General features: G+C 42.3%; 1 protein-coding gene across 1 annotated transcript; it reads left to right on the plus strand.

Annotated features, from left to right (window-relative positions):
* The first annotated feature begins 217 nt into the window (after nucleotides 1-217).
* On the plus strand, nucleotides 218-8,236 carry fgf16 (fibroblast growth factor 16). The gene is given in 4 exon segments (XM_005795490.3): nucleotides 218-872; nucleotides 3,572-3,675; nucleotides 6,950-7,141; nucleotides 7,144-8,236. Coding segments are annotated over 4 exon segments (651 nt in total). The 5' UTR covers nucleotides 218-568; the 3' UTR covers nucleotides 7,195-8,236.
* The last annotated feature ends 5,023 nt before the right edge of the window (nucleotides 8,237-13,259 follow it).

The following is a 13,259-nucleotide window of genomic DNA, read 5'->3' on the forward strand; positions in this document are numbered from 1 at the left end:
ATGTGTGCGTTTTCATCATGATAGTTTCCACTTCTGCATCTGCGCTGCAGTTTAATGGACCGCCGCGTGTTGCCAGGTTTTTCTGCCACTGGATGAGGGCTGCGGTTTTAACAGACAGCGGAAAACCGCAAAGAGAGAAGAGGATACATTCTGGAGACATTTCTGCACATGGATTGAAGTGATCGGATCATTAAAAAAAAAAAAAAGAACTTTCTATAAGAAGAGCGTTCAACTCATTTGTGTCATGAGTTGCAAAAAGTTGGTCTAAAAGTGAAGATTAAGTAAAGCAAACTGATGCGCGTAAGAAGGGATGCCAGCCAGGCGTGGCTTGAATCTGAGTGTCCAATGTGAGAATGCGTGGGGAGTATGTATATATTAGAGTCTTTCCATTTGATAAACACAGATATCAAACTCATGATTAAAGCAAAGGACTATCAATAAACTGAGAGGACTTTCCTGACTTTGGAGGAGCACGGCGCGCCGGGGACGCTCTTTTTTTCCTGCGTACATGGACCGGACTTGTGTGTAAACTTTTCTCCCTCCGCAAGTCGCTGCACATACGTCTCAAATGCCTTCGCTTAATGTGACAGCTGTGCAAACGATGGCAGAGGTCGGGAGTTTTCTGGGGACGCTCGACTTGGATTTACAGAGCTTCCCTGCGCTGGCAAGCGCGCCCTTGTCGGAGTCTCCGGCGGGGCTGAGCGAGCGGCTGGGGCAGATCGAAGGCAGGCTGCAGCAGGGGTCGCCCACAGACTTCGGCCACCTTAAGGGGATCCTGAGGCGGCGTCAACTCTACTGCAGGACAGGCTTTCAGCTGGAGATATTCCCCAACGGCACCGTGCATGGGACACGACAGGACCACAGCAGATTTGGTGAGTTTCTTTGGCATTTAGGGTATCTGTAGAAGTTTAATTTCATTTAATGTTTTAAATGTTTCCTCCCCCGTTCGGAAGCTCGTTTCTGTTTTGGCGTGTTTATAGTTTTATTTATACGTTTATTGATTTCCTTAACTTTAGGCACTTTTACTAGTGCATTTTTACACACTTGAATGTGGTTCTAAACGTGTCTGAGTTTAAGCAGACACGGATTTATTAGTTTCATCTTGTAAAACAATCCCATGTTCTGGATATTAGTTTGTTTTTCCACCGGCGGCGCATCCTCCTCGGTGAACTCGCTCGTGCTGACCAGCCGCGCTGGGTTTTTTTTTTTTTTTTTTTTTCTAGAAATCTCTGCGCTCGCGGGCACCCGGGAGCAGGTGTCCCCCTCGACGCTTTAAATAAAGCGTGCGCGTGCGCGTCTCCGTGACAACCAGCTTCAACACGTGCGCGTGCCAGTCCCCACTCTCTGATAAGCCCGTTCCGTTAATAGGCAGACTATCTATCTCACATGTTTTGAGCCTCAGCTGTTGTTTTCTCGCGGGGCCAAAGCCCGGGTGTCACCTGTGAAATAAAAGTCTGTCTCGGGTGCTGGGGGTCACAGGGCAGAGACGCGCACATGTCCAGGCGCCGCATGTGTCACAGGTGCGGGCCGGGCGGCTCGCTCGCTGCGGGACAGAATAACTCCGAATTAAAGCGTGACCACCGCGGAATCCAAGCTACGGTTTAATGTTCATGCTTGAGCCAAAAAATAAGTCGGTGTTTTACAGGGGATGGGTGGTCCGCGTGTTTGTCTCTGTCTGGCTTCACTTAAAGTTAAAGAGAGAGAGAGGGGAAAAAAAAGGAAGAAAGAAGGGAGGAACGAATGAAAGAAAATGCAAGGTCGTCTTCGCTGCGCCAAGCAAGAGGAGACTTTGATTAGAGGATATGAAACACACTCTCTTAAAAAAAAAAATTAGAGGGATGCTCTCTGTCATCTGATGAGGTCGGGGAGATGGAGGCCAGGTGGCTGGAAGAGCTGGCCTCTGCCAGTCACAGCAGCCAGCTGGATCCTCTCTGAGTAACCTCTGCATCACAACACCCAGTGGCTTTTAATTTTACCACTTGTCTCGCTGCCTTTGAAGTTGCCTTCACTGTAACCATCTACCAGCTTCATTAAAGTGTCTTCCCAGGCTGTGCTAGAAGTCCCTGGGGAACATTGGACTTTACAGAAAACCTCACGTCATTATGATAGACTAGAAAGAAGTTAGTCATAGCAGTTAAGGGAAAGACCCTGCAATCAATGAAAAACAAGTTACATATTTATAGTATTACTAGTTTAAATGTGACAGTCTTACTTATTCACCATAGTGTTTTTCCAGCTTATTTTTCACTTATTTACTCAATCATGACATTTAAACCTGGTGATTATCACATTATAAGCTGTTCTGCTTCTGATGAGTCTGAATTTTGAAAATAGGTTCATCATTTCCTCTGAACACTATTATTCAGTTCACACTGATGACAGGAACTGTTATTGGGGGTCAAAATTTAGTCAGTAACATGATTGTAACAATTTGAACATCTGTTTTGCTGAGGTAGATTTTTAGCAGTATTTGTGAGTGGAAAGTTTATCTTCTGAAGACACCTAACAAATTCAAACCAGTATTTAAAGTCTATTTCCCAAACAAAGTTAGTCAAATTTGATCACATTTTAATATTGTCTAATAAATTAGTTAGTTTCTAAATATTTCGTTCTAAATACATTTATGCTTTACAAATGGGCAATATTCGTCAAGTTATGCTTTACTACCTAAAATAGAACAAACAATTAATGAAACAGTAGCTCCATAGTAAGAAAGTTCAGTCTCTTCCTTGATTTTCAAAGAGGCCGTTTGGTTTGTCTTCCAAGTTAACAGAAAACAAAAAATAAGAACTGATTTGGTATTAAAGCATGTAACATGAAATCTATTCCAATAAAGCTGAATGTAAAACATTCTTGTTTTAGTTGACAATAACTCTTCTTTGGCAAAGTCTGCCTTTAGTTTGAAAAGCCAACTTGGTAAGTTTGACTTTACCATTAACACTGACACTAAACCAGTCTAAACACAATGCCACTGAAATAGCACTCATGTTTTTTTAAATGTACTTCAAAACACTGCATTTAAGCATATCCTCTGACAATGACAGCCAAGATGTGCCGTTCATTATCAATACATCTGGCTCAGAGTTAAGAGTTAGTAAGTTTGCTGTTCATTGGCAACAGCTGCCTGAAGTTTTGACGGCATTAGTGCCGTCACTAACCCTTCGAAAGCTGTATATAATCTTAAATTCTTTCAACACAGAAGCTCAACCAAAACTGTTATTGTAGTTCATAACTTTTACTAAGTTGATGTTGATATACTGCATTAACTCACACTACACCCCATAAACATGTCGATATTATAGTTGTCTGGTGGAATGGTGGCTGACTGAACCAACAAATTCTACTAAATTCTACTAAAATTGTTGCAATAGGATTAGCTTCCAAAAATATAGCTAACTTTGTAACAGTTTAGCCATTTTCTACCAAGCTAATGTCCTCAATTAAACTTAAATAACCAGTGTTATAGTGTACCAGACACAAACAACTTGTAGTAACAGGAGGAGATTCCTAAAATTATTACATTGGTTCTGTTGGCTTCTGTTGACATCTCAGTGTGTGTTTTTGACCTCAGGTATCCTGGAGTTCATCAGCCTGGCAGTGGGGCTGGTCAGCATCAGAGGGGTGGATGCTGGACTCTACCTGGGCATGAATGAGAAAGGAGAGCTCTATGGATCGGTGAGTTTCTACTGATAAAAAACAGAATCTCACTCTACTGTATACCAGTGGTTCCCAAAGTGTGGGGCACACCCCCTAGCGGGGGCGCAGTGTCATTGCAGGGGCTGGGGGGGAGGGGTGGGGGTATGGATGAATAATAATAAAAACAAAAACAGCTACACAAAAGTGTTTCACTGTAAAGATGGTTTGTAGTGTGTTTTGTTGCAATCTGAAGTGTGAAATAAACTTCAGTGGAGTTTGAAAACAAAATATGTGTATAGGTTTGTGTCTGGTTGAACGATGTGTGTGCCCAGTTGATTTTTTTTTTTTTTCTTTTTTGGGGGAGATTTTATTGTAATCCATAGGGGGGGCCAGAAAATCTTTGGGAACCACTGGGGGGGCCCAGAAGAAAATCTTTGGGAACCACTGCTCTATACAAACCAAAACCTCCAGCTGGGTTGCTGAACATTTTTCTACGACATAATTTCATACTATTCCGTACAAATTTCCATTTATTGGTACTTGTAAAGCAGTTTTAAGGCACAAATATTATGTTTTAAATTATGTAAACTGGATGGATGATACAATGGGAGATAGAAAAAAGCCTGAAAATTGTTTCCATTTTCTATTTTGTTTTTCCATTCTTTTCCAAGATACTTTCAAGGCTGTCTAGGAGCCGTGTGGTGTTAAATACACCATGTTCTTGTCATGCTTTGAAAATGTCCTTTTCTTCATTTCTTGGGTCTATTTTTCTAAACAGAACCATAGCTTATTTGTATCTTAATCAAAGCTCTCAGGTGGCTAATGGTAAAACCACAGCGAGACAAAACAAGCGTGTGTTCCTTTCTCTTCATGCTTGTTCTTTGTCTGCAAGGGTTCAAGGAGGATACAGACCGTGTCTTCCTATAGTTTTTAAATATGCCACAAAGAGGAGAGAGAATGGGCCAGAATCACTTTGGATGTAAATGTGGTCAAGCTTCCTCCTCTGGTCGGTGTACATCCTCAGTTCTCACACACCTCGAGACAGGGAGATAGGGGAGGGAAGAGATAAAAGCAGTGGAAGGGGAAGTATGCTAGGGCAATCCTGTATCAGGTGTCCCGGGGCATTACCTGGGGGCCTCTCGTGGGCCGGTCCCGGCTCTCATCGTTTTTGAAAAGAGGCTACCTTTAAGTAGGCCATTATGCTGGAAGTGCAGATATTGTTACTGCACGTTATCGGAGTCTGGCATCCTGGGGGGTTGGCCCTGAGAGGAGGGTGTGGGTGGAGGTCGGAGGTGGTGGTTTGGAGGGGAAATTGCACACCTGACTGAGTCACCTGACTGACAGAAGGGGAGATGTCGACATGTCTGTCTGGATGTGAGAGTCCAGGAGGTGGGGAGGGGAAGCTGAACAGGTAAAGGGGTGCTTCCATCCCACAAGCAGCAGACCTTGACGAGCTTTTGATCCGATGAGGTGTGTGTGCATGAGGATGTGTGTCAGCATGGAGCTGGCCCAGTCATGTGCCCTTTAGGCTGTTTACAGACAACAGCCTTCCTGCACAAAGCAGCCAAGCACAGCCTGAAAGCCAATCATCAAGGTTGCTTCAGCAGTTTTGTAGAAGTGAAGAGTCGTAAAAGCAGCACAAGCAAACCTGAGGGGAAAGAGAGGGCCGCAAAGACAGGCAGCTCTGATGTCCGTCATGTTTCTCATGCTTTAAATTCAGCCTGCTCCCTCTCGCCTGCTGAAATCTGCAGCCATTGCTCATATTGCTCTGTCAGTGAAGACTAAAGCTTTTAGTGTGTTGGAATGCCGACTGTTCTCGTTGCATCACAGGGAGGGAAATGATTCTCCATGCACAGCAAGAGGTCAGCAGGTCTGAGGAGTGAGAGTGGAGCGTAAAGTGAAAAGCTGCATGTAATGATTTCCCCTCTTTTTTCATAATGAGCTCCAGCCCAAATGAGCTTGTACTGCTTTGTTTTAGCTTTTCAATGAGTTCATGTCAAGAGTGGAAACTGTGGGGATCTCACACACCTTGAATCTTCTCATCTTAATTTATTACTACAAACTTCACTGCATGTCAGTGATTTAGAAGAAAAACTCTGCATGGATTTTTACTATTTTTATGAACAAAAATCTGTAAATGCAGCACATGTTTAGAGCAACTCTTTTTTTCCTCCAATAGCCTTTTGCAAACGACTAACAATTTAATACTCAGTATGAAACTATCTGGTCTGTGAAGGCCTCAGAAAAAACAGGGAACAAACAGCATCATGAAGACCAAGGAGCACAGCAGAGATGTTCAAGGCAGGATTAAATTATAAATCAATATTCTGAGGTTTGACTATTTCACAGTACCCTGCTCCATCAATTGTCTGGAAATCTCAAGATAATGGTACAAATCTTGAGATAATTGTATGGTCAAGATGTGGCCATACAAAGGAAAGGAATAATCAGTAAACGGATAAGTGGCCCATGGTAACTTAAAAGTTACTCAAGTTGAAGTGTCTGTAAACCAAACAGCCTTTAGCTTTTATAAAAGAAAGGCATAAGAAGTCTGGTTGGCAGTTATCTACAACCATAAATGAGGCTTAGGTTGAAGATTTTGGTAGAATTCATTGTGCGACTTAAAACCACGTTAGTTTTTAGTGCCATGGGGACACCATCCCCTCGGTAACAGTTGGTGTTGGAAGCATCATGCTGTGGGGAAGCGTTTCTTCAGCTAAGACAGAGTTAATATATAGATGAATGCAGTTAAATACACAGACATTTGAGGTGAAAATCTTTTAGAGGTTGCAAAATACTTGAGACCAAGGCAAAGGTTCACTATCTAGCAGAACAATGTCTAAACATTTAGTAAGGGCTAATATTAAATGGTTTAAATCAGGGGGCTTCAAATCCAGAACTCTCTGATTTTTAATCCCTGGTTCAACTCACCTGAAGCAAATGACTGAATTACCTCCTCAGTCTTTATTTAAGCTCTCCATATCTTGCTAAAATCCTTCTAATAACTTGATTATTTGACTCGGGTGTGATGAAGCAAAGACGGGTCTATAAGTTGCAGGACATTGGCTCTCGAGACATGGATTGAAGACCCCGGTTTTATACCAAAGCATATTTATGTGTTAGAATGGCCCAGTTAAAGTAAAGGAAATGCACAACTTTTTTCTCAGTTATGCTCCACTGTGTGTTGTTGCTCTGACACATAAAATCCCAATGAAATACATTAAACCTAGTGACTGCAAGGTGAAGAAGTGAAAACTGTGAACATCATTTCTGTCTGTTCTCCTGGGCTAACATCGTGTTTCCTGTTCTGCAGAGTAAGCTTACAGCAGAGTGCGTGTTCAGGGAGCATTTTGAGGAGAACTGGTACAACACCTACGCTTCAACGCTGTACAAGCACACGGACACGGGACGCTTCTACTACGTGGCGTTAAACAAGGACGGATCGCCCAGGGAGGGTGGCAGGACTAAGAAACACCAGAAACTCACCCACTTCTTGCCACGGTCGGTGTAGATGGGGAAATGCCTCAGGCGTACAGAGATCTGCTCCAGGACAGGTGACCAACGCTCACACTGGGAGAACTGGTTACATCTGGAGCCCCAGAGATAAACAAAGTCGAAGAGGCGGAAGACTAGAGAGTGGGGGTGTTGTGGATATTCTGGATCTTGTGGAGAACTGTTTACCCCTGAGCTCTCACGGAGGTCACATGTGACCAGGACATAAACATTCAGCTCGATCCTGGATGTCTTTCGTCTGCCTCGGCTTTGGACTTCAGCGAAGAGGAGACTGCTTCCTCTGTGGAGGACTGAGCAGCTGGGGGTGAATCAGGAAAACCAAACCAAGATGCCAGGGTTTTTTTTTTTTTTTCCTTGCATAGACACTTGAGTGACATGCAACAGCACATGGAGTGGGGGCTTCTTGTGTGTAAAAGCACAAACCTGAAAAACTAAATCTGGTGGCTAGAAAAGCTCCAGGAAGTTCCCTTTTTAGGAGTGCTACAGACATTTCTGGTATGACATGCAAGAAGGGTTTGGCTTGCTAAGTTTGGTATAATCAGGTACTTCACAATCTGTACGCAGATTAAAAACTACCACAAGGCGAACGTCTCAGATGGAAAAAGAGGGCAACATCTTTGCAATGACTGTAGGACTGATGAAGCACTTACCTAAACATCCAAAGTCCCAGCTGTGGGTTTGGTTTGAACCTAAACATCACATTCATCACATTTAAATGAAAGCGTAAATTCAGTAGGCTCGGGACGTAAGCACTTCACCGACTGCGGTTTAAAGGAATAACAGATACGTTTGGTTAAATAGTGGCGACTTGTAATGTTCAGAGTGCGGCGAACATTATTAAAGGAAAAAAAAACATGCAAGCGTCTTGAGGTGTACATATGGGTGTTCCTATTTATGAGATGTACAATATATTTATTTTCTACATATAAAGTATAAATGTAAATCTATATATTTATTTATTGCAAAGAGTTTATTTTGTAATGAACGTGAAGATATTTGGACTGCAGATTCTACTGAAATGAGGCAAAAAAAAAAGGAGTGAAGAACTGCAACAGACATGACAATAAAATTGTCCTGCTATCGAGAACTTACTGTGAGAGACCATTTTTGCTTGGATTAAAGTGTGATGTACTAATTAAAACCAGATATATTATGTATGAAGAAGTGTTTTTCATTGTATTTTCAAACAGTGCTAATTACCTTAGGGTTTTCATCCATTATGTTTTTTTTTAAAAGTCAGTTTCTCTATTTTTGGTCACTTTTCCCAACATAAATGCAAAAATTCAATTTACACCAAATACTTCTAATCTGCTCTGGTTTCAAATATGTAAGTGGAAATCCACAGACTACAGCTCTGTGGTTTCTTTAACACTTAAATGTTTTAGATCATGAAACAAGCCATGATAACCAAACGGAATGCGAGTAAATCTGAAAAGCCGTTCTCAAATCATTTCATTTTTCGCTGACCCTCTAAGATCTGTAAAGTTAAGAAATCACTTAAAAAGAACCCAACAAAATTAGTAAGGTTTAATGATATCAAAAAGTAACGCATCATGTCATCCTACTGGCCTATAAAAATTAAACATCCATCAGCCTGGAAAGCCATTTCCAAAGCCTCAATAAAGCCACAGTAAGACCCATTCTCCACAAATGGAGAAAACATGGGACAGCGGTGAACCCTCTTAGGTGCGGCCAGCATATCAAAATTCACGATTCAACAAGAAGAAGAAAAGAAAGAAAAGAGTGGGCTAAAATGGCCTCCATGGGAAAGTTTCCAGGTAAAAAATACTGCTGACTGCAAAGAACACAAAGGTCCAACCAACATTTGGTAAAAAGCACATTGATGGTCTCTAAGAATTGAGGAAATGCTTTTTCTGTTGACTGAGGAAACAAAATATGGTCTGACTGGATGTTGCAGTCTCGTTACATCTGGACATCATAAAGACTCAGGCATGGTGGTGGTGGTGTGATGGTCTGGGGCTGCTTTGCTGTTTCAAGATCTGGATGATGTGCAGTCATTAACAGAACCATGAATTATGCTTTTCAATATAAAACGATGCAGGAGAATGTCTGGCCACCTTAGGACCTTAAAAGTCAGGCACGCTTTGGTTATGCTGCAGGACAATGATCCAAAGTAAATCTGTGGCACAAAATAAAAGAAAACATAAGTTTTAGAAAGGCCTACTCCAAGTCTGAACTTAAAACCAATTAATATGTTGCAGAACAAGCTTGAACAGGCCATTCATGCTGGGAAAACCTGCAATATGGCTGACTTGACAGTTTGTCAAAAGAATGGGCCTCTACATCACTCCATTGAGACAAATATTTACGTATTACCGGTAATCACAAATAATCAATAGCAGTGGTTGCCAGCAGGGGTAGTACAACTTCAGCTTAGAGGGAAATTACTTTGTCACTTATGGCTTAGGAAAAATTTTCACTTTAATAAATAAAATCATATTTTGAAAACTGCATTTTGCACTAACTTTTAAAAAAAAAATTTTTACACAGCAAAAAAGTCAAATGGGAAGAAATCCCAAAACATTTGTAAAGGGGCAAATTTATTTTCACAGCCCTATTTGTAAGAAACGTAAAAGAGGAATTTATACTTATCCCTCATTTTCATCTCTCTCTAACATCGGTCAGTGACCATCTACAGGTCAAATGTATGGTTTCCAAGATGGCTAAGCCTCTTAAATTCAAGATTTAATTTGGTACATGAAGAACGCTGACATTAGGATAATTATGTCCAAAGTAGACGTAAACGTCTCGGACAACCAGTTTTGTTGCACCAATTCTTTCAGGGACTTATTTATCTGGGAGGGAAAACCCAAATTATTTTCTGATGTGATTGAAATTTTCATTCTTATCTGGAGCATAAAAATACTGAAATGAAATGTTGCACATTTCCAAGCCTTTCAAGACTGCATATGAACCCTGTTATCTGGTGTTATGGACAACATCTGGTTGTTGTGTTCCTGTTTAAAAACATCAAACTAAGTGTTGCTAAAAGCCAAAAAACATGCACTAGTTTCCCAGGGGCGAAAACCACTGCAATGCTAGTTTGCCCTCATAAACCCCTTAAAAAGTCAGATTCTTATTGTGAAGCGATACACACAGGCTCCTTCTGTCTCCACAGGGTTTGGCCCAGATACATCCACCGTACAAAATCAGATTCCTTTTGCAACTGGATCCCAGCTTCTAATTGGCTTTACACATCAGGGTGGATTAGGCGAAGTGATTGGCTGTTCACTGCAGGGGCCTCTGCTGCAGAGATTTTCTTTTTTTATTATTCTGAATGGACAGAAGCAGCTGCCCACTGCGCCGACAGCCAGCGGGGATGTGCCACAGACCTGAGCTGGTGGTGGTGATCTGGGGCTTGCGATAGGATGGGATCAACATTTCAACATCTGCAATAGTTGTAATGTTTCTCTTTACTGGCAGATATGAGTACACTGTGAGAGCAAGCTGTCCCAGGGGGAGTTGGGGGGGTTGGAATGGAAAAGTCAAAGACATGCAGGGGGAAAACCCTGGCAGAGTCAGAAATGAAAACAATACCGGGCGAGGGGAAAAATAGATGAAAGATGGACAGGAGAGAGTGGGACAGAAAGGTTTGAGTATGAAATGCAAAATAAGTGGACAGTGTGTCAGGATGTAGGGTGTGTCTAATAAAACAGGCTTACATGATGCAGTATTTCAAAATACATGTCTCATCAATTTCCGCCTCAAGCCTTGTTTAATCTCTTTAAAACTCTTTGCTCTAATTGGAAGAGTACAAGAAACAGCTAGTGATTCGATCTCTGAGGCAGGGCCAGTCCAAGGCATAAGCGAACTAAACAGCTGCCCATAATGTGTCAGACAGGTGTTTCTCACTCCTGGCTTCCCTTTCATGCAGGCTTTAGATGCATCTCTGTTTCAGCACACCTGATTCCACTGACTGACTGACCTCCTCTGTATGCTGTCTAGTGTTGCTGGAGCAGGGTAATCACTCATTATTTACATCAGGTGTGCAACAACAAGGAGACAACTTGTTGCCACACACCTTGTTGCTAACTAATTCAAAAATTAGTTATATAACCAATTTACTTTCATGTTATGCTTGATGTGCATTTCCTACATGTTTGGTGAAGCACTTTGGGATTTTATCTGTGAAAAGTGCTTTACAAATAAAACTTTACTTCCCAAAATATGCAGGAAAGGGGACCTTGAGAACCAGGGTTGACCAACATAATTGTGCGCCAAGTAGTGCATAATATAGGATATATAGTCCAAATTTGTGTTGGGGGACAGGGGGATTCGCACCAACTCTATTTAATCCACTTTAATCAAACTCATTTGTTTGCCTACAAAGACTGGGAAGGTGTGAATGTGCAATAGAACTCCTAAGATAACCAAAACCATATGAACGCCAAGCGGACCAGACACTGCAGAAAGGGGGCATTCTGGATAAAAAACAACCAAAACAAACACGCTAATGGGAGAAACCGCACGTGGACAAGAGAGAAATATTAGAACCGCAAAATCCACTCCATTTTTGTTTACACGAAGAAGGAAGCTGTGCTCATGTCTTCGGAGGTTTTCATGTCGTTCGCTTTGATTGTTCTTGGTGCAGTGCCCCCCGCAGGCGAGGACGGGAACAGGTATTTCAAAGGGTTTGGATCGTTTGGCAGTGGGTTAGGGTTAGGGTTATCAAACTGCACTTTTTACATTTTCACCAGCTGAAAATGTAAAAAACGTCACAATTTTGGTCCCCAATTAAACCGAGTCTACCGGATATCAGGTGTGAAAACACCCCAGTTCATCTCAGTATGACTACAGCTGGTTTGTGACGTCCTCAGAGAATATCAGTGAACATCATGAAGACCAAGGGAAACAGACGACAGGTCAGGGAAAAAGTTGTGGAAGAGCTTAAAGCAGAATTAGGTTATAAAACAACATTTCAAGAACATCTGACAGAGCACTTTTCAAGCTATCATACAACAAAGTATAGGATAATTATAAACCTACCATGATTAGACACTCCACCTCAACCAGGGGTCTCCAACTCCAGTCCTCAAGGATTACCAACTTTGACGTGCCAACACCCTGAATCAAAGCTTCTTCTTCTTGAGATTTATTAGGCGGTTGCTAAAACGTTAGGTTACCATTACCGCCACCAACCAGAATTGCTCACAGGACAAAAGCTATGTCCTGTTATATAACTTGCACTCTTTCAAAACATAAAATATAGCCTGAATCAAACGGCTGAATTCACTCACCAGTAGTCATTCAGTTTTACTTTGGCCTGGTAATTAGTTTTTCATTTGATTCAAGTGTGTTGGAGGACAGAAGGTCTTCAGAGACGGGGAACCGAGGTCAAAATAGGCTGGGCAAGGAAAATATCAATCAGAAGTCGTAACTCTGAAGGAGCTAAAGATCCATAGAAAAAACTTTGGCAAAAAACTGTTAGTGGCTTCAGAAGATGAGATTAAAGTGGATTTAAGAAAAGGAAAAAAGGTAGCTATTTGGGGTTTTTATTTGTGTGCTCTATAAAGCTTGTTACAAGAGGATGCCAGGAATGGCTTCCGATCCAGCAGCATGGTATAATGGTACTGGTTTTTATGCTTTCTGGCACGGTAACATAACCTTTAAAATCACCAACACATTTGTCAAATATGGAATGAATAATACCGCACTAAATTTCAATTCGGTAATGCGGACCAGACTCTGACACCGGTCATACAGGGACCTGACAGCCCGTATCAAAGGGCCCGGTACCCCATACTCCCGGAGAACCCCCCACAGGGCTCCCCGAGGGACACGGTCGAACGCCTTCTCCAAGTCCACAAAACACATGTAGACTGGTTGGGCAAACTCCCATGCACCCTCCAGGACCCTGCCGAGGGTGTAGAGCTGGTCCAGCGTTCCACAACCAGGACGAAAACCACACTGCTCTTCCTGAATCCGAGGTTCGACTATCCGACGGACCCTCCTCTCCAGGACCCCTGAATAGACCTTGCCAGGGAGGCTTAAGAGTGTGACCCCTCTATAATTGGAGCACACCCTCCGGTCCCCCTTTTTGAACAGGGGGACCACCACCCCAGTCTGCCAATCCAGGGTAACTGCCCCCG

The sequence above is a fragment of the Xiphophorus maculatus genome, chromosome 23 (assembly GCF_002775205.1).
Source record: "Xiphophorus maculatus strain JP 163 A chromosome 23, X_maculatus-5.0-male, whole genome shotgun sequence".
NCBI lineage: Eukaryota > Metazoa > Chordata > Actinopteri > Cyprinodontiformes > Poeciliidae > Xiphophorus > Xiphophorus maculatus.